The sequence below is a fragment of the Coenobita brevimanus genome, chromosome 57, assembly GCF_032717465.1.
Source record: "Coenobita brevimanus isolate Jiangsu-jjx chromosome 57, ASM3271746v2, whole genome shotgun sequence".
NCBI lineage: Eukaryota > Metazoa > Arthropoda > Malacostraca > Decapoda > Coenobitidae > Coenobita > Coenobita brevimanus.
In genome coordinates, this window is record NC_137010.1 from 16,580,265 (window position 1) to 16,601,418 (window position 21,154).

General features: G+C 37.5%; 1 protein-coding gene across 1 annotated transcript in view; it reads left to right on the forward strand.

Annotated features, from left to right (window-relative positions):
• The window catches only part of Rnmt (RNA guanine-7 methyltransferase), a 113,194-nt gene extending 98,112 nt beyond the window's left edge, over positions 1-15,082 (forward strand). Inside the window, exons 8-9 of the mRNA XM_080274426.1 lie at positions 3,340-3,426; positions 15,041-15,082. Coding sequence (XP_080130552.1) covers positions 3,340-3,377 — 38 coding nt within the window. The 3' untranslated portion in view covers positions 3,378-3,426; positions 15,041-15,082. The remainder of the gene's footprint in view (positions 1-3,339; positions 3,427-15,040) is intronic.
• The last annotated feature ends 6,072 nt before the right edge of the window (positions 15,083-21,154 follow it).

Below are 21,154 nucleotides of genomic sequence, written 5' to 3' on the forward strand. Positions count from 1 at the left end.
CCTTCTGTCTCTCCATCTTACTTGGATCTTGATTCTAGCCACCACCAAGCAGTGGTCAGAAAGTCCACTCCCGCAACCTCTATAAGCTCTTGCATCCATTACACATCTTTGCATCCTTTCATCCACACACACATAATCAATCATTGCTTTCCTTTCATTCAGTTCACCACACACCCTTCTCATCACATGCCATCTATACCTGTGGATCATTTTGTGCCTGAAGAGGGTATTGGCTATCACCAACCCCCTCCCAGCACAAATGTCCACTAACGCATCGCCGTTCTCATCTATCTCAGCAGGCACATCCCATTCACCAACTATTCCATCCACCTTCACATTCCCTACTTTACCATTCATATCACCAATCAAAAACACTCTCTCATTCCTTCCAAACTTTTCCATGCACACTTCCACATTTGTCCAGAACTCTTCTTTCACTCTGCTTGCACGATCTTGCGTTGGCGCATACACGCACACAATTGCCCACGTTTGTATTCCAACTTTCATTCTTACCCACACAATCCTTGAGCCAACTGATCCATACTCTCTTATGTTCTTCTTCCATCTTTTACTCACAACAATACACACTCCTTCTTTTGCCCTCTCATTCTCACCTACTCCTGCACATATACCCCATCCATACCCCCATTCTCTCACACTCTCTCCTCTCCATTTAGTTTCAGTTACACCACATACATCTCTCTCTCTTTCACCTCATCATTTGCACTCCTTACATTCTATGTCGCGATCCATAGCATGTCCTTTGTCCGGTCCTTGGTCGTCATGTTTTGGTCAGTCCTTGTCTGAGGCTTCTTTTTCGTCTTTTTAGTTAGATGTGAGCAAAGTGAGTGCAAGAATTATCGTGGCATAAGTCAGTTGAGTGTTGTAGGGAAGGTATATGGAAGAATTATTATTGAGAAAGTAGAAAAGAGATATGGGAAGTCCTAGTGAGTGATGAACACGGTGGCTTTAGGAATGGCAGAGGATGTATGAATCAAGTATTTGCAGTGAGACAGCAGAGAAGGTTTGTGAGAAGGACCATAAGGTGTTTATGGCATCCATGGATCTGGAAAAAGCATACAACAAAGTAGACAGAGAGGGATTGTGGAAAGTTTTGCGCATGTATGGTGTAGATGGTAAGCTGCTAGGTGCAGTCAAGAGTTTTCATGATGGTAGCGAAGCATGTGTAAGGGTTAATGGGCAGCTTAAATGAATGGTTCATGATCGGTGTGGGCATGTGACAAGGTTGTGTGATGTCCTCATGGTTGTTCAATATATATATGGATGGGGTGATGAGAGAAGTAAAAACGCAAATGATGGAGAGAGGGATGGCGTTGGTAATGATTGGTGATAGAGGAGTATCTCAAATTTGTTGTATACTGATGATGCAGTACTGCTTGCAAGTACCGGACAAGAACTTGGTAAGCTAGTGCAGAGTTTTGCTGATGTCTGTGAGCGTCGTGCCTTGAGAGTAAATATAGAGAAGAGTAAAGTGATGGTTATTGAGAGAGAAGGTGACTCCCAGTGTGATGTCACAGTGAATGGAGAGAGACTGGAATTGATGAGAGTTCAAATACTTGGGTACAGTGATAGAAAAGAGGAAAATGTGCAAAAGGAGTTGAAAGTTGAGTGACACAAGGAAGAAAAGTAGCTGGTGCAATGAAGGCCTTGATAAGAAACAGAGGCTTGAGTGTTGCAGCTGCACGAGGCTTACATGAGAGAGTGTTGGTGCCAACTATAACATATGGGTGTGAGACTATGGTGTGGCATGAAAATGAAAATAGTAAGAGCAGTGGAGATGGGACTGCTGAAGAATGTATCTGTACAGAGGGTGGATAGGATACGAAATAATGGGATTAGTGAAAGATGTAGAGTGAGGAAGTCGGTGGACACCAGAATTGAAGAGAGTGTACTGAGATGGTGTGGTCATGTGGAAAGAATGGATAACAATAGAGTGGTGAAAAAGGTATACCTGAGCAAATTTGAAGGAGGGAGGAGGTGAGGTAGGCCAAAGAGAAGGTGGAGAGATATGGTGGATGAGTGTTTGAGGAAGAGAGGTTTGGAAGTCGGTGAGGCCAGGGAACTGACGAGATCGAGCTGGCTGGAAGAATGTTGTGAGGAGAAGTGCATGATCTGGGATTTTGGCACCCCTTTTAACGTGACAGCTTCCGGATTGACTCAATTAGATACATTTATATGAAGCTGCAGAATGTGGTGAATGTTTTTGGCATATCCGGTAGAGCCAGGATTCCAGGGGCTTGGATGATGAGTGAATGGAAGTGTGGCCTATTTGATTTAGGCAAGTTTGTGCTGTTTGGTCGTTGCTACTCCTCACCCTGCCCTTGGGTGAGAAGGGAGGTCCGGATGATGATGATGATGAGATATATATATATATATATATATATATATATATATATATATATATATATATATTATATATATATATGTAATTATGTAGTGACAAAAGTCAAGAGTGAGAGCAGTGGAAATGAGTTATTTAAGAGGAGCCTGTGAAGTCACATGGAGAGACAGGCTGATGAATGAGGATATAAAGGAGCATTGTGGTGTGGATGTGGATGTGATAGGAAGCGTTATGAGGAACACACTGAGGTGGTTTGGCCATGTGGAGAGGATGGAGGGTGAAAGACTGACGAAGAGAGTGTATGTGAGTGAGGTGGAGGGGGGAAGAGGGTGGGGGAGGCCGAGGATCAGATGGAGGGATGGGGTGGAGAGGTATATGAGAGAGGGGGGTGTGAGTTGGGAGCAGGGCAGTGAAATGGTGGGGGACAGGGCGACTTGGAGGCGATTTGTTTGTGGCCACCCGAAACGAGATTGAGGCATCTGGCAATAGATAGATAGATAGATGTAGTGACCAAAAAAAAAAAAAAAGCAGTATCCACTCTCATTACCTTATTTGTGGTGTAGGGGTCTGAAGAAAGACTACCATTGATGCAGATAATGATGCCCCAGGCTTATCCACACATGAAAATGGTAGACTGCAGAACACCAGCCACTTTATTCTGCCACCCACAGAGTTCTTTTGAAGTTAAATTGAAGGGTTATCTATGTTGTGAAAGTGAGGTGCATGAAGTCACTGTGTTTTGACGTTTTGACTTGCATTACATTGACATTGCAGTAGATTATTTTGTGGTTGATTTTTTGATGGGTGATGATCATATCATATGTCTCAGTTTCAGTACCACACAAAGTATAACAGACAATCAGTTATGTCCTCACTTATACAGCCTTTCACACACACACACACACACACACACACACACACACACAGTCTTTTTTTTTATTCAGCCATCTCACCACCTGTATCCCTTTGTCCCACAGGTTTATATCAAGCCTGGGTCTTCAGGAAGGTCAGGTGAAGCACCCACAAGTTTGTTCGCTAGATTAACTGGTGAAGGGAAGGCATAGGTATTTATTTTGTTTTATGTGTAACTTTCTTTAATCCTTTGTATGCTTGTACTTTTCCCAGCTGAGTAACAGATTTTATACTTGCTTTATTACAGTGCTTGAATGCATCCACAGAAGTGAAAGGATTAATTGAGATGGATTTAACCTTGGATTGGATGGATTTCTTTCACCTGACGTACTGGTCAGTAATTTGATGTTACCCTAAATGTGTTCTTAACAGCAGCATCACATCATCCCTGTCGTAGCACCAAGTGTTTTACTGAGGTATCAGTTCAATCAGACATTCAGGTGTACAAGCAAAAAGACATTGAAAATGCTTTTTTTTTTTTTTTTTTTTTTTTCTTTTTTTTTTAAAATAAAATTTTGTTCAGATAAAAATATATATATATATATATATATATATATATATATATATATATATATATATATCAGGCATTAGCTGGAGTAAAATCCTGTGATGTTAGGTGGGAATGCAATACATAGATTTGTCCAAAGTAATTTTTTTTTTTTTTTTTTTTTTTTTTTTAATAGGAAATTTGCACCCATGTATCTGCTAAATTTGCTCTAAGTTGAAGAAATCATACTGTGTTAGCTGGATTAGAATATCTGGGTGTGTCCACAGCAAGGTTAATACAGTACAGTTCCAGATCTCCTAAATTTTAATTTTATGAGCTTGGATTTGCAAACACATTTGTCATAAATTCCATCTCGTAACTGATTTACATTTGCAGGAATGGCAGTGAATGGCGTATGCAGAATCTTTCTATGTCTCTTGTACTTACAAAAATCCTTGTTAGAAGAGGGAAGTTATTTATTGTGTGTGTGTGTGTGTGTGTGTGTGTGTGTGTGTGTGTGTGTGTGTGTGCGCACGTGCACTCACATGTGAATTTCAGGCCATATTATCAAAACTTAGACAATGATGGTGTGGACAAGCCCCTGATTTTTTACAGTAATTTCTGAAGCATGTGATGATAGTGTTGCTGACTCTCCTGCATTGTTGCTAACTACAGTCTGTAATGTGGAATGCAGGCTGATCATAATCTTAATCATCCCATTCCAGTATGCCCCATATAAACAGGAATGTCAGGGCTTGGGGCCCAGGCTACTCAGTTACAACTTTTAACCCATACCATGCTGGGGGGGGGGGGAATACTTATACTCCTCTGTGCTGGTCATTTTTTTTTTTTTTTTTTTTTTTTTTTTTTTTTTTTTTTCTTTCCCCTGGCTAAATGGGCTTAATACATCAATATCAGATCCCTGACACTAAGAATAGTAATCACCAAAGCCAGAAAGTTGGTTGAATCAAGTCTGGTTGGTGCCATTCTACCTCTGAAATCATCAAGGTTACTGAGAGAGCAGAACGGGTGTGAGCCCGTGAACAGTCACTTGCCTCCCGCACTCCTAATTCAGTGTTGTAAGTGTAGCAGAGAAATGTCTGATGTTAGCAAGATATGGTATTATCTTTCATTTTACTTCTGTTGATTGCAATGACTTCTTAAAGCTGTGTGACATAGATCTATGTCACTGGCGTTTTAGTTGGGGATTTATATCTACGTTGCTAGTGTGGTACGGGTTAAGGCAACGATGACCAGCCTCACTGGTCCCTGAGTGGCATTATGCAAGCAAGAAACCCTCAGCAACCCCTCATATGGAAATCTTTACAGGCCCCATCCAGTTGGAGCACCTTATCACATTAGACCATCAGGTGTCATTTGGTTTACGATTTCCACCCAGCATAGTAAATGGTTTCTTGGGTTCAGGAAGCCATTGTGTTTGTCATTCAATGTAGATTCACTTAGAGAGAGAGAGAGAGAGATCATCAAATGATTACGTGTTCCTTAAAAAACTGTCAGAATTAAGTGTCTTAGTTACATCTTCACACATATTAAGTGTATATACAGTCATAAGTTCTGTATACAGTATTATGTCCACAAATACTCTGTATCTCAGTCAGATTTAGTTGATGTCTTTTTTCATTTACATTTTATATACTGTGCATGTTATACTATCTTATTGTCATCTCATACCAACTGTCATTTGAATACTGTGGTAAAAAAAAAAAATGAAAACTACACTTTTGAATAGTGGACACGTATGTAAACCTCATTTTTTAACTCACAGATATTGTATGTTATCCTTATCTGTTACCATTACCATGAAAAAAGAATCATTTAATTACTTGGGATGTCATTATAATTTTATTTTTGCAAGCATCTGATGATTTTATTCAGAGATTTATTGACTTGAAACTGGTGGCATAGGAATACTTAAAGCAAACCTCTTCAGTATGCAAGGCCTTTCCTGAGTTAAATGTCTGGTAGATATCACTTGGATTCAAGGGGTTTAAGAAATTGTAGTTCAGTTATGTAATTTCTGTCTGTATCAGTACATATGGGGTCCAGTGCAGGACATGTTTTTAGTCCTCAATGGGAGAATGATAGCCTGAGTTAACCCTTCCCATGCTAGCTAATTACAAGTGGGGAAGGTCTTTGAACTTTCAGCAGGTTATTCTTTCATTGTCCTGTGATACAAGGCCACTGCATCATCCGGTTACCACATTTACCTCCCTTAGGTTTTTCTGAAGGTGCACATTTTACTTACCAACCCACAAAGAATGGGTGGGACCTTAATTCAAGTAGAGGAAGTGCAGGTAATTTATTACCAAAAGAAAGTGTAGATCAGGTAATGACTAAAAAGAAGTTGGTGGGAAAATGCAATGCAGTAGAAGGTATGCATAATGAGAGGATTGGGTCTGGAGGATGCGAGAGGATTACATAAAGGCATTTTGGAACCACATGAACCACTTTCGTCTGAGGATATTTTGTAGTGTTTGCATTTTGCTACCTAATGATTTTATTCAGCTTTTAGAAGTCTTGTAGTGAAGGAGGTAATGGAGGCTATATGAAACTCATTCAGCTTGAAAAGTCTCTCTTCCAGGCTGACTAATCTGTACATACGCAGATAAAAAATAAACCACTTGTTGAAGATGTTAATGCTTGGGTGTGAGACTGGTATGGCTTAAGTTTAAAAAGTCAATATGGCACAGGTATACCCTCTTATTCACAGGGAATATATTGTTGTTGTTGTTGCTTAACATTAATATGTCAGGCAGAGCTGACCCATTGACAATTGCGGCCATCCTTCAGATTCAGTACAGCACAGGCATGAGTAACCTGCAGGCCAGATGCATCCTCAATGTGGCTTGTTGAACTATATGATCAGTAACGCAAGTTTTTGCTCGCAGCTAAAATAAGATGCAAGCAGTGGAACCTTTTGGGTACCGATGTTACCAAATTTGGTACTTTGAGCTGTCATAAGTACACTTGATATGACGTTCACTAAATTTGACGCGGAATTCCTAAGTGATAAATACCAAAGCCTCACTGCATTTACAAGGAAGAAGATTGCCCTATTTGGCAGCATGTATTTATAGCTTTTTTTGCAAATGAGGTTGTTCCAGACCAGCTACAGATCTGTTTCCTGTTGAACTTCAAAAAATAATATCAGTGTTGACACATTAATTATTCCTTCAAGCTTTGACTGGTTTGTTAGAGGTGTCTCATTAAAAAACAGTAATACAGTACTGAGTGACGTGGAATACATCTTCATTCTTTTATATTTTTAGTATGAATGATCATGGGTAAACAATTGTACCTTTACATAACCCTTGATCATGCAGTAAGGATTTTACAATGCAAGGGTAAGATTTTATTTGTAGTGTATCACAGTGCAAATAAAAAAGTTAATTGATACAATACATATAATGTAATGAACCAAAACAAAATATTATTAGTATTCATAGTTGTTGTGGTAGTTGGGGGCGCTCACCATCCACTTGCTCGATGTAGCGCTGCTCTTGGGTGTCTGCCCTTTCCTCTCCTCCATCCTTCTTTCCTTCCATCCTCTTCTGTCTTTCTTTCCTTCAGTCTTTCCTCGTCCTTCTGCCGTCGGGTGACTTTACACTCCCTCCTCCGTCTTTCTTTCCATCATTCTTTCCTCTTCCTTCTGCCTGTGGGTGACTTTACACTGAGTGACAAGCCAAATGGTTTCCTGTACACCAAGATACCATTTACAATGCTGGGTGGTAACCATATAACCAAATTTTGGCCCCTGGTGGTTTAGTGGGTAATTATTGCGCTCCAGTCAGACTGAGCTGGCGAAGGTTTATGTCCATGGGGTGGTTGGGGTTTATTGCTCACGTTATGCCACTCAGGGATGAGTGAGGCTGGTCACTCTCATCTTAAATGTCAGGACCATCTGCCTAGGCCCGGGCTTCTACGCTCCTCATGGGGCAACGTAGGATTGGGTGATGGATGGATGAATGATATTTCCTAAACTTGGTAAGACAAAAGTACAGTACTACTGACCAGCATCATTTCCAAGGCACATCACTGAGATCAGCACATATTTTAGCACTTGGGTAATAATCTGGTAGGTGGTGGCGACCATCATACTCACTTGATGTAGTGCTACCTACCTCTTCCTTAGCCTTTATCATTCTTTTTCTGTGTCTGTCCTTCTCTCTTCCTATTTCTCCCATCTTTCCTGTCACTTCTTATTGCTTTTCTTTCCTTCACAGGTGGCTTTACATTGAGTGACAAGCCAAATGGTTTCCTGTAAGCCAAGAAACTGTTTACAACGCTGGGTGGTTACCATATAACCAACCCATACGTGCTCCCTACATGTCAACAAGTGGGTTGGTGGAGGGTTAGTGCCCCTCCCTGTAAAATAGGTAACTCAAAGACAGGTGCCCACCCCTTACAGGATTATGGCGTCTGGCAATAGATAGATAGATAGATTTATAGTTGTTATGCTGCTGTAATAATTACTGAAATAATGGCAATCAACTCACTGACATGCATGTACTGTACAGTAGTTTGTAGTAAAAACATCGTTAGAATCATTCCGAAGGAAAGTTGCCTTTACAGAATCATAATTCAGCTCACTGACATAGAAGGGTTGCCCATGCTTGGGATACTGTGCAGGGAACCGGGACCCCCTTATGGTAGACAGTGCTTCACCATGGTCGAGCCAAGATCCTTCCTCAGGGCGAGATGTAGGGAAATATGAGGCCTGGTTCTCAAATGGACGTCATGGCTGCTTAGCTCCATCCAGAGTGCACGGTGTCACCACACATGGACTCATTGGCAGTGTCAGGGGTGGTATTCTGGTGTATTGGTGCTGTGAACTCTATGAATTCTTACAAATAGCAAAGCTCTTTTTCTTTGTCCTGTATAGGTAAATACACGTTGAAGTGATGGTCGGATGTTGAACTGTTGGGATGCCGTTTAAAAGGACACAGAATTGTTCCCAGTCTGGGACATAAAACAGCATGGGGATATAATTACTGTTAATACGGCTGTCACTGATCATTCAGAAGACCCAGTGACATTTCATAAAAATGGTAAACAGTAACTGCCAATTCCATTTTATCCCCTTTGAAGCACAGGGGACTGAGGCTAGGCTACCATAATTCAGAACATTTAAGGGTAGGAGAGCAACCTACATCCTTGATGGGATTTACATGCACTTATATATTAGCAAAGTGTTAAATGTAATGCTACTTGAGGCAGGAAGAACAGGTACAAAAATTAAGGAATCTGTTATCAGTCATGACTCACGAAGCAGTCATCAGAAACAATGGTGTTCATAATTGGTTTCATTTATTTACAGTACAGTAGACCCATGCTTTACTGTGCCTTGCTAGACCAGTCATCGGATTTGATGAACATTTTGAGGGCCCAGACAAACCATCATACAGTACATATTGGATACCTTTCGATAATTGAGGAAAAAGCACTTGGCCCTACTGGACAGCTCTGGGTCCAATAAACATTTTTTGCATTTGACATATATGAATATTTTCCATTACATGGGGCATATGACACATGCTTACTGGATCACTTACCGCATGAGGGGTGAGTCAGAATGCAATTTACCAATGCCCGCAGCATTTTTTTCCCACCCATTTGGGCTAGTCATGTAGTACTATGACAAGGGTGTGAAATTATTGGTGGTTAGTGTAAATGGGTATAGTTTTCATTTTTAGTACTAGAAGAAATTATTTTACTCATTTATTTCTCATTATGTGCTTGAAATTCCACTTCTTGGGGGACCATCGGACTTATCAGAGTACTGTATCTACTTTATTGGATTGGTCTTCCCCAATTGATTTGATAGAGAAAGGGTCTACTGTATATCAGTGAAATATGATACATTTTCATTCCAGAAAACTTAAGTAGGGATTACTTCGGGCAGCAGTATGCAAAGAATAGTCTGGCAAGTGTACCACCTCCAAGATTTGTTGGTTTTGAAATTATAAGTGGATATACTTTACTACACTCTACATGTATCTTGTAAGGCAGTGATTAGTGCCTCTGTGAGTCAGCGTTATTTTATTTATTTTTGTATTTTATATGGTGGATGCTGGATGGTAACCATATAACCAAATTTTGGTGCCTGGTGGTTTAGTGGGTAATTATTGCACTCCAATCAGATTGAGCCAGTGAAGGTTTGTATCCAAGGGATGGTTGGGGTTGATTGCAATGCCACTCGGGGATGAGTGAGGCTGGTCACTCTCGTCTTAAATGTCGGGACCAACTGCCTAGACCCTGGCTCCTATGCTCCTTATGGGGCAATGTAGGATTGGATGATGGATGGATGGATACTTTCCAAGCTGCATGGTCTCCTGCAGCATTCTGGCCAAGTTCCTGTATTCCTGTAAGGATCTAAATCCCACATTTTCATTGGTCTGGCCACAGACACTTTCTCTTGCGCATTTGGGTTTGTACTTGATAACAGATTAAACATGTACATAACATAGAAGCATACAGTGGAAGTTTTCATAAGTTTTGTTTTCAGGTCCAGTAAAATACTGGTTTTAAGGAAAACATTTATGTCAGGAAAGAGAACAAGTTTTTAAGCTGTGTAGATTAGATAATGAATGAATGAAAGGAATGTAAACATTTAGTCATTGGCTGTAATTTTATTCCTGGTACTGTACCACATTCTGTGATTTTACTTTCATAAATATGAAGAGGTTGGTAAACTTACAAACACTAGACCAAGAAAAACTCTTATGCAAGCCATCATCTCTCAGCCGTTATACTTTACACTGCGTTCTCTCTCTCTCTCTCTCTGTCTTTGGGGGGTTGATATATATATATATATATATATATATATATATATATATATATATATAATGTGGCTAGGGTGAGAAGTGGTTGGAAGAAGTTCAGGGAGCTCTTGCCTCTCCTGACACTGAGAGGACTCTTCCCACATGCTATGGGGTCTTTGTATGCAGCATGTGTTAGGAGTGTAATGCTGTATGGTAGTGGGACCCAGGCAGGGAAGGAGGAGGATATTCGCCGGCTCAGACGTACAGAAATGACAATGATTAGGTGGATGTGTAGTGCGTCCCTGCATCCAAGGTCTGGGGGGGCTGGGTTCACGATGGAAGAGTTGAGAGGTAGGATGGGACTGGAGTGTATTGGTGTTGTGATGAGGAGAGGTAGATTGAGATGGTTTGTACATGTGGAGAGGATGGGGGATGATAATTGGGTGAGGAAGGTGAGAAGTGTTAATATTGGGGGTGGGGTTACGAGGGGTAGACCGAGAAAGACATGGGACGAGGTCATTAAGTGTGACCTCAGGGTTAAGGGACTGAACAAGGAGGCTGCAATGGATTGTGCAGCATGGAGAGCCGCCATTAGGTGACCAAGGCCAACACATGCAAGCATGTTGGAGCCTTTAAAAATGAATGAAAAGATATATATATATATATATATATATATATATATATATATATACAGTATATATATATATATATATATATATATATATATATATATATATATATATATATATATATAGTATATATATATATATATATATACAGTATATATATATATATATATATATATATATATATATATATATATATATATATATATATATATATATATATATATATATATATATATATATATATATATATATATATATATATATATATATATATATATATATATATATATATATATATATATATATATATATATATATATATATATAGTATATATATATATATATATATATATATATATATATATAGTAGTATATATATATATATATATATATATATATATATATATATATATATATATATATATACAGTATATATATATATATATATATACAGTATATATATATATATATATATATATATATATATATATATATATATATATACAGTATATATATATATATATATATATATATATATATATATATATATATATATATATATATATACAGTATATATATATATATATATATATATATATATATATATATATATATATACAGTATATATATATATATATATATATATATATACAGTATATATATATATATATATATATATATATATATATATATATATATATATATATATATATATATATATATATATATATATATATATATATGATGGCCAACAAAACCAGAGTGATGATATACATGATTTATATATTGGTGACGTATATATATATATATACACAAACCATATATATATATAAATACAGAATATATATATATATATATATATATATATATATACTATATATATATATTTATATCATCTATCCACAGATATATATATATATATATATATATACAGGTCAAATGATATATATATATATATACAGTATATATATATATATATAACATATATATTGTATATATATATATATATATATATATATGGTCGTAGCTCTGCCGTATAGTAGAGACTCCGCTATATATATAGTCAAGTCATCTCGTGCAGTGAACAAATATATATATATATATACAGTATATATATATATATATATATATATATATATATATATATATATATATAGTATATATATATATATATATATATATATATATATATATATATATATATATATATATATATATATATATATATATATATATATACAGTATATATATATATATACAGTATATATATATATATATATATATATATATATATATATATATATATGTATATATATATATATATATATATATATATATATATATATATATATATATATATACAGTATATATATATATATATATATATATATATATATATATATATATATATATATATATATATATATGTATATATATATATATATATATATATATATATATATATATATATATATATATATATACAGTATATATATATATATATATATATATATATATATATATATATATATATATATATATATATATATATATATATATATATATATATATATATATATATATATATATATATATATATATATATACAGTATATATATATACTATTACATCATCTGATAATATGCATTATCTGGGTCACATCAACCTATAAGCAAGTACTAAGAAAAATTAAGCCCCATTGGGCTGTTGACGCTGAGATGAGCTTCTCTCGGCCTGTTCACCATCCTCTCACTCGATGCAGTGTTGCTCTAGGGTCACTTGATGTAGTGCTGCTCTAGTGTGGCTGCCCTTTTCTCTCCTTGTTCCATCTTTCTTTCCTTCCTCTTCTATCTATCTTTGCATTTTTTTTCCTCTTCCTGTCTATCGGTGACTCTTCACTGAGTAACAAGCCAAATGGTTTCCTGTATACCAGAAAACCATTTACTATGCTGGGTGGTAACCATATAACCATCTTATGGCACCTGGTGGTTTAGTGGGTAATTAAGGCGCTCCAGCCGGATGGAGCCTGCATAGGTTTATATCCCAGGGATGGTTGGGGTTTATTGCCACATAATACCATTCAAGGATGTGAGGCTGGTCATTCACCTTAAATGTCAGGACCAACTTGCCTAGTCCAGGACTCTTACGCTCCTCGTGGGGAAACATAGGATTAGGTGATGTATGTATGTATGCACTGTATGTAAATGGGGTAGAATTTTTTAAATGGTGAAAGGATGCACAGAATTAAATGCCATATAAGTGAATCTGTGGATAGCAAATACAGTGTTTGAATAAAGGGTTATACCTGTAGTAAGAGCAGCAGGATTGGGACTGGTAAGAAATATGTATAGGTTTTGTGAACTGGATTACATAACAAACGTAGAGACTCAGAGAATATGTGGAGTAGCGATATCTGTTCAGTAAGAAGAAGAGAGTTGGCAAAGATTTTATGGTCGTACTGAGAAAATAGGTATAAATAATTGGCTGTTGTTTCAACCCCAGGCTCCACAGAATATGAACCCAGTGGACTGCAAGCTGAAACTGACCTCCTGCAGTCCACTATCTTCCTTTCAGAGGATTGGAAAGGAGTTGAGGGCCATTTGTGTAACCAGGCAGCAGACCCACCAGGTGTATTAGTACCACCAAGGGAGGGATCCCATTTCAGCACCAGTAGGGTAGTGAAAAGATTTGAGCCTAGGAAATTGATATCTATCCATCCATCATCCAATCCTACGATGGAAGTGGATGGATGAATGGAGAAATTACCGAGGGATACATGTGCCAGAGGTTCAGCCCTTTTGTTAGGTTTATACTTATTAAAGTGACTGCAGACTTAATGACTGCATTGCGGGGGGAAAAAAAAAAAAAAAAAAAAAAAGGCAGGTCTTGTGAGGTAGAGCCAATATTTTGAAGGCTTGGATGACATATGAGTGATTGCGTGGCCGATTTAAGTGGAAATCCTATTCGTTAGTTGTTTTTATGTTTCATACTTGACATTATTCAGCCACATGAATCTGGCTGACTTCTTTTTTATTTGCAGTATTTTTCCTGCTGCCAAAGGAAATTATTTAGTTAAAGAATGGCCTGTCATAGTGGAGTGGGTCATTAAGATTGTATCTAACCCTTCCCGTTTGAAAAGTTTGTCCAAAGCTGATTAAAATCATCAGGGATTGCAAAAAGTAAAGTGTACTTGACATACTGAAGTTGGCAGACTGAAAATAATTGTAAATCATGAACATGGTTGAAATTGCTGATGCTGGTTAAGGCTGCTCAGAATTTAATCCTTTGAATCCTGTCATATTTAGTTTCTGATACATGCAGACCATTTTATTCAGCTTTGGACAGACCTCTAGTACTTTTGGTGAAGTTGGTAATGAAAGTTATATCTGTTATTGTTTAAAGTCTCTCCATAGCTGAATAAATCATCTGATGGTAGCAATAATAGTAATAAAAGTGTAGGGGTTAAGCAGCACTGAGAGTATCAAGAACAGTTCTGTTTTGTTAAATGGATCTCTACTTGATAATTTATTTTACAAATAATGGCTTAATTGTAAGTTTTATGTTCACTGACTTTGAGATAGGATTAGGTGAGCCTTGGGTGAGAATCAGATGTGTTCTTGTCTTGCTTCACTCACCTCCTTTGCTGCATATTTATGCACAGTAATAAGGTCAGTGCACATAATAGGTTGTTCCATATCTTGCATAAATATATAATATGTAGATACAATACAGTACTTGTATCGTGTCATGTCGTTTATAAAGGCTCCTCCAAGCTTGCATGCATCAGTGTCGAGTTAGATACAGTTAGTATTTTATATATATATGAGGTGGATACCATTCTACAGTAGAACTAAAGTATATCTTTTAGACAGATGGAGATGCCAAGTGGGACACAGCACAAGACTTCAGCAACTTATCATTCCCCTACACCTCTCAGTGGGTGGTATGGGACATAACTTTGTTTAAGTGGCATACCTCTACAAGCTTAAATAACCATACACAGTATTTGTCAGATATTTAATACTCATAGAAAAATATAGAAAGGGATATGAATGTAAAATAGACTCATACTTTCAGGAAAAATAGACTTTAAAATGTAAGGTGGATACAAGATTGTTCAATCATATTTCCAAGATAAGTTAGTGGGTTTATTATGAGGATGATAGCATGAAATAGACTGGTAACTTGAAAAATTGATATGATGGTATGTAAAGTATTAACCAGATACAAGAATAGTATGGTATTTTAGTAAAGAATATATAATGGTGTTAGAGTAATAGAGGAGTATAAGTGTAAAATATTGTTCCTACTACCAAATTACAATGGTAAGAATAAAAAATATAAGTTTGCATAGGATCCGATACTGTTATTTATCTATGGTGTACTGTCATTATGACAAGTGAAAAATCAATATTTTTTCCATAACCATCTACACCATTTAAAATTAAACATGCAATTTAGCAACTTGTCTTTGAAAACCTCTGTGGCCTGTGTAACGTCACATACACTAATTACATACTTTGTGAAGCCTTGCCCAGGAGATAAAATACCTTTGGTGCAACACAATACAAGATGTATCACTGGACACACCTGTTGCACTTTTGACTCTCATGCCTTATGATATAGCTACCTTAAAAAAATGTGATGTCATAGGACTTTCCACTTCATATTTTGGGGGGAGCGGTTGCTGAATACTGCTTTTGGGGGGCAACATTGGCACATTATGGTAACACTTCTGAGTATTGCTGAAGCATATTGTTTCATTAAGTGATGCATACTTGTTTCAGAAATACAAATTTTATGTGTGAATTTATCTACAGGTGACCTACAAGAAAATTATTGATTTGCCCGTAAGATTTGGTTTATCATATAAACAAAATGACAACTGGCTTAATGTATACATGCAGTATACCCACACTCATACATAAAATCAGACATAATCTGAACATTAACTCTTTCAATAAAATGACACCTTCCTTAACTGATTCTTGCTATTACCAGATGGATGATATTCATCGTATGAAAGGTTTTGCTATAGTGATGAAGTTAATGAAGCCTGATCTTAACCTCTTCATTACGAAAGATAACCCCAAATCTGAAAAATGCTGACTAGCAACAGCAAGAATAAAATGAAACTAAAAGGATTAATTCTGATAACAGTGCAGCGATTCCAAGTAAATAGGTATTTGTGTAAACTGCAGTGTTTCTGTACCATCACAAGTAAAGTTCATTGATAGGTCCCTACAAGTACTGCATACATAATATATTTTTCATGCAACATTTTCCAGTGGGGAAGAAATGGGAAACTTTTCATCATAATGGCACAGAATATATGAGCATCCTGACTCACAGCTCGGTACAATCTACTGATCACTACAGTTGTTATATTAGGTTACTTTTCCTAATTACAGTACAGTATGTATAAGTACTATACCTCTATATATTATTTTCAACAACCAAATGCATAGCAAACCCAGAATGATACAGTGTGACAAATAAATTATTGGAACAGCAAAATGCTGGGAGGGGAACTAACAGGTATCATGCTGTACCTTTCCTAGAGTAACCAATATGATAATGATATGGATTAACTACGGGGTAATCCTAAACAGCCATTAAAAAAAAATATATATATATATATATATATATATACTCAGCATCATTCTCACTAGCAGAAGTGGTAGTGCCAGTTTTCCATAAAAGAATACAACAGCCAAGGTGCATAATAGACTTAGGAAAACACTCTACAGGCAGTTCTTATTATAAATCAGGAATATTTCAAAATGTCAACTTTCATGTAACTGGTACTGTGCTGTAAATTGGGGAACTGGCAAATCATCTTTATTAGTAGCATTGTACAGTAAAACCTCGATATAATGGACTTCAATAGACTGGAATTTGCTTTTATCAGAATCGAGGAGCTACTGGACTAAATTCCTGTATGTTGGAAAAAGTTCGATAAAGCCAGAAGCAGTCCAGACTGCCTGACCACTTCAGCTATGTTCACCACAAAAAGGTAAATAAAAGACATGTTTATCAGTGTACACTACAGTATTATTATATATATTATACCATTTGATTATTGTAGTGAAGTTATAACACAGTACAGTACTGCAGTGGTAGTGAAGACAGTTTAAAAACCATAGGTGCAATCCAGACTAATGTCTGATATATTGGAAAAAGTCTGGGTTAGCAAGGGGAAGTCCGGATGTTACTTTCATCGGAATTTTGCATTTTCTGGAATGGCTTGGGCCCCAATTAGTCCGTTATAGTGAGGTCTTACTGTAATTTCAACAGGCAATTTTTCTGCAATTTACTTTGGATTTTATAGCAAACAATACATGAAGATGACTTGTAACGAGGCCCTACTGTATTTTACCTTAACTTTTCCAATATACCCCAACTCAACCCCAACTGGTCGTGGTATGGTAATTTTACTGTATCTTCGACTAACACAACGACACAATTACAGTAATTTCAACTAACATTATGATACACATCAACTGCATGAGATTAACATCCTCTCCTTTCAACATAACAATTATTCTGTAACAAGGAAATTTGCATAATATTATTTGATGAAGACTGATGAACCTTCACAGTGATTAAAATATTCTGACATTTGATTAACTACCATAAAGAGTAGTGAGTGATTAAACTTCCACAGATATAAAGTATGTCATAATGGCAACTAAAATACAGGTATCATTCTATCATTTTTGTCATCTTCACTCCACACAAAGTTAAATATGGTCATAAAAATACAGTGCAGCATTTATAAGAATACAGAATACAAATGCAAGACATTGTGATGTGCGTGCGTGCGTGCATGCATGTACGCACACACGCACTCAGAGGCAGTCCTTAACATGTCAGGGATGTGTTCCAAAGGAGCACTTTTTTTTTTTTTTTTTCATAAAACTGATTCTAATTTAAAAACACATGCAAATCAACTGTAATGTACAGGTAGCAATAAAACTGTTATATGTTATTTTTCTGTTTACTGTTACTAAGGCTAATGAGCACTTCTGTACATTATTTTGTTTCATTCTGCAGCAACTCAAACCCACACATGTTCTTCTACAGTAGTACACCATCTCCTCTGTACTCTTATTTATAATTTAAAGTTCTCAGCCCTCCCCCCCATACACACATACAGAAAATCAAGAAGCACAGTACTGCATATATCTTAATTTCTCAAAAAAGCCGTGTAGTGAAATGTAGTGGTTGTAATGACTGATACTGATGATTACAGTACTCTAATGAATCAGTCCTTATTGCTAGAATTTGTTTGTGCCTTCTTCTGTTACATAGAAAACCATTTATAACACTGGTTTGTAACCATATAACCAAATAATGGGGTGATGTGGAACCTACTATGATACCCCTGTTAACTGGGCAGACAGAAAACCAGAATCACCCCAGCCGGCCATAGACACACATACACTGATTATAAGAAAGCCAACTGGGAGGCCTTCACAGCTGAAACAGAACAACACTTTGAAATATTAAACGTACACCCATCACAAACAACAACACCGCCGTGCACAATTTCAACACAGTTATTCAGAATGCAGACAAAAGACACATCCCTTGAGGCAACACAAAGAGGCACAACCCCAACTTCACACCAGAAATTTGAGGCCTTACCAGTCAACGCAACACACTACAACACTCCGCACACAAGACACCATACAACAAATACAAGAACTCAACACTCAGATAAACAATAATATAAACAGCAAACACTAAATTGGAATAATTATCTCCAAACACTTGATCCAAACACCAGCAAACTCTACACAAAACACTAAACAGCATTGTACTCTCCAACAGCAACACTACACAATAACACGCTGCCATCCCAACAACAGACAGCATACCCTCAAACAAACATGTAAACACTCTCATCAATCACTTTTCACACGTCAGTCATCCCCCATCGCAACAACCAACGTGTCATCCGACACAAGAGGTGCAAATTTACACCCAGATGAAGCACATCATTTTAGCAACCTTAAGCATTCATCTGCCTGTGGCCCAGACAACATCAGCAACATACATCTTAAGCACCTTGGACCACAACACATACAAGCACTCACCAATGTATGAAACTACAACTACTCACACAACGTAATACCCAGCATCAGGAAGCATGGCACTACCATCACTATCCCCAAACCCAACAAAGATCCCATGTTACCTTCCTCACATCACCCCATCACACTTCTCTGAACCCCCTCCAAAGTCACTGAACGACTGGCACTACGATTAGTTACACCTCACATCCCTCTAGCCCATCACAACATGGTTTACTCCGCAAACACTCTTCTCACAGACCTTACACAGAGCATTTTTGATGTTATCAATTCAGCTAAGCCACCACCTCCTAGTCACACTACACACTGGCAAAGCTTTAGATGCCATCCCCACCACAACCTCACAAACAAAATATTCAACACAAACATGCACAATAACATAAAAAGATGGCTGGCAAATTATTTAGCAGGCAGATGTGCATGTGTAACATTTGCTGGGCAGTCATTGAACATCAGAAACTTCACAAACGGCATCCCCCCATCTGTTTTGTCCCCTACACTCTTTAACTTATACATGCACAACGTACCCACACACCACAAATACACGTAGCTTCCTATGCAGACGACATAACACTTACATGTACACACCAAAACGCAAACACAGCCGCACACATCCTCCAACCTTACCTCAACACACTACACAAATGGTTCACCACAGACACAATAGCCCCAGCCAAATCTGCAGTGACCCATCTCACAAACTGGACAGCAGAACATAGTCACATTCCACACCACACCATAAACAACACTCCCTTACCACCCACACACACACACACACACACAAAATCCTTGGTGTAACATACATCAATGTCATTTAAACAACACATCACAAACATTAAAAATAAATTAACACCAAGACTCAATGCCCTAAGGTCACTTGCCCATACAACATTCGGACACAACAAAGAAACCACCACCACAGTATACAAACAATATACTGTACATGTCCAGTGATAAATTATGCAAGCCCTGCTTGGGCTTCTAACCTCACTCAAACATACTACAACACCCTACAGACAATACTGAACAAGGCCCTAAAAATAATCACAAGCTGCACTGCTACAACACCCACGGACCACCTATACCAAAAAAACAAAGTCCTCAGAGTCAAAGATCATCTAGACATGAGAGGCATGCAAATTCTTGCTGCAGCCTCCACAAACCCACACCAATCACTACACTACATGGCAGCACATCCACACACACCAAGGGTCATCAAAACAACACCCAGCACACAATATCTTACACAAATACTGTCATCACTCCCAACTTGCCCACCTCAAACCAGCTTCCAGATGCCTATCCAAGCTCAAATCACTCACTGTTCCATTCAGTCACTTAAAGACAACACACAGATGCATGCACAGCCTCCTAATATCCACCCTTCTGAATCCTACCTCCCTCGTGAGGACAGGGTCCACCTGGCCAGGCTGAGATGTGGGCATCATCCAGACCTCTTGAGTTATCAGAAGAGGCTGGATGACTCCGTCGCTGATGCCTGTCTGGGATGCAACACAGCACCCCATACTATTAAGCACATTATGGAAGACAGCATTACACACAACTGCCTGCGCCAACAACACAACATACACTCCTTGAGAGCTCTATGGGAAAGCCCAGTCTCAGCCGTGGCCTTCCTTAGGGATTCAGGGTTGTTCAGCCAGACTGCCTAGGGAACAACTACTGCTACTGGATGAACAAATGCAAATGTAGTGTCCATCTGGGAACCCAACATCCACACTCTTCCCTGTGCCTCACAGTGATGAGGTGCTGTGTAATGCAAGGAAACATCTGTTCATGGGACAGTCCAGGTGCAATGGCTGTCCTGTGGTTGATGGGCCTGCTTGAGCAGACAGATCAGGGTTGCTCTACAATAACAAAAT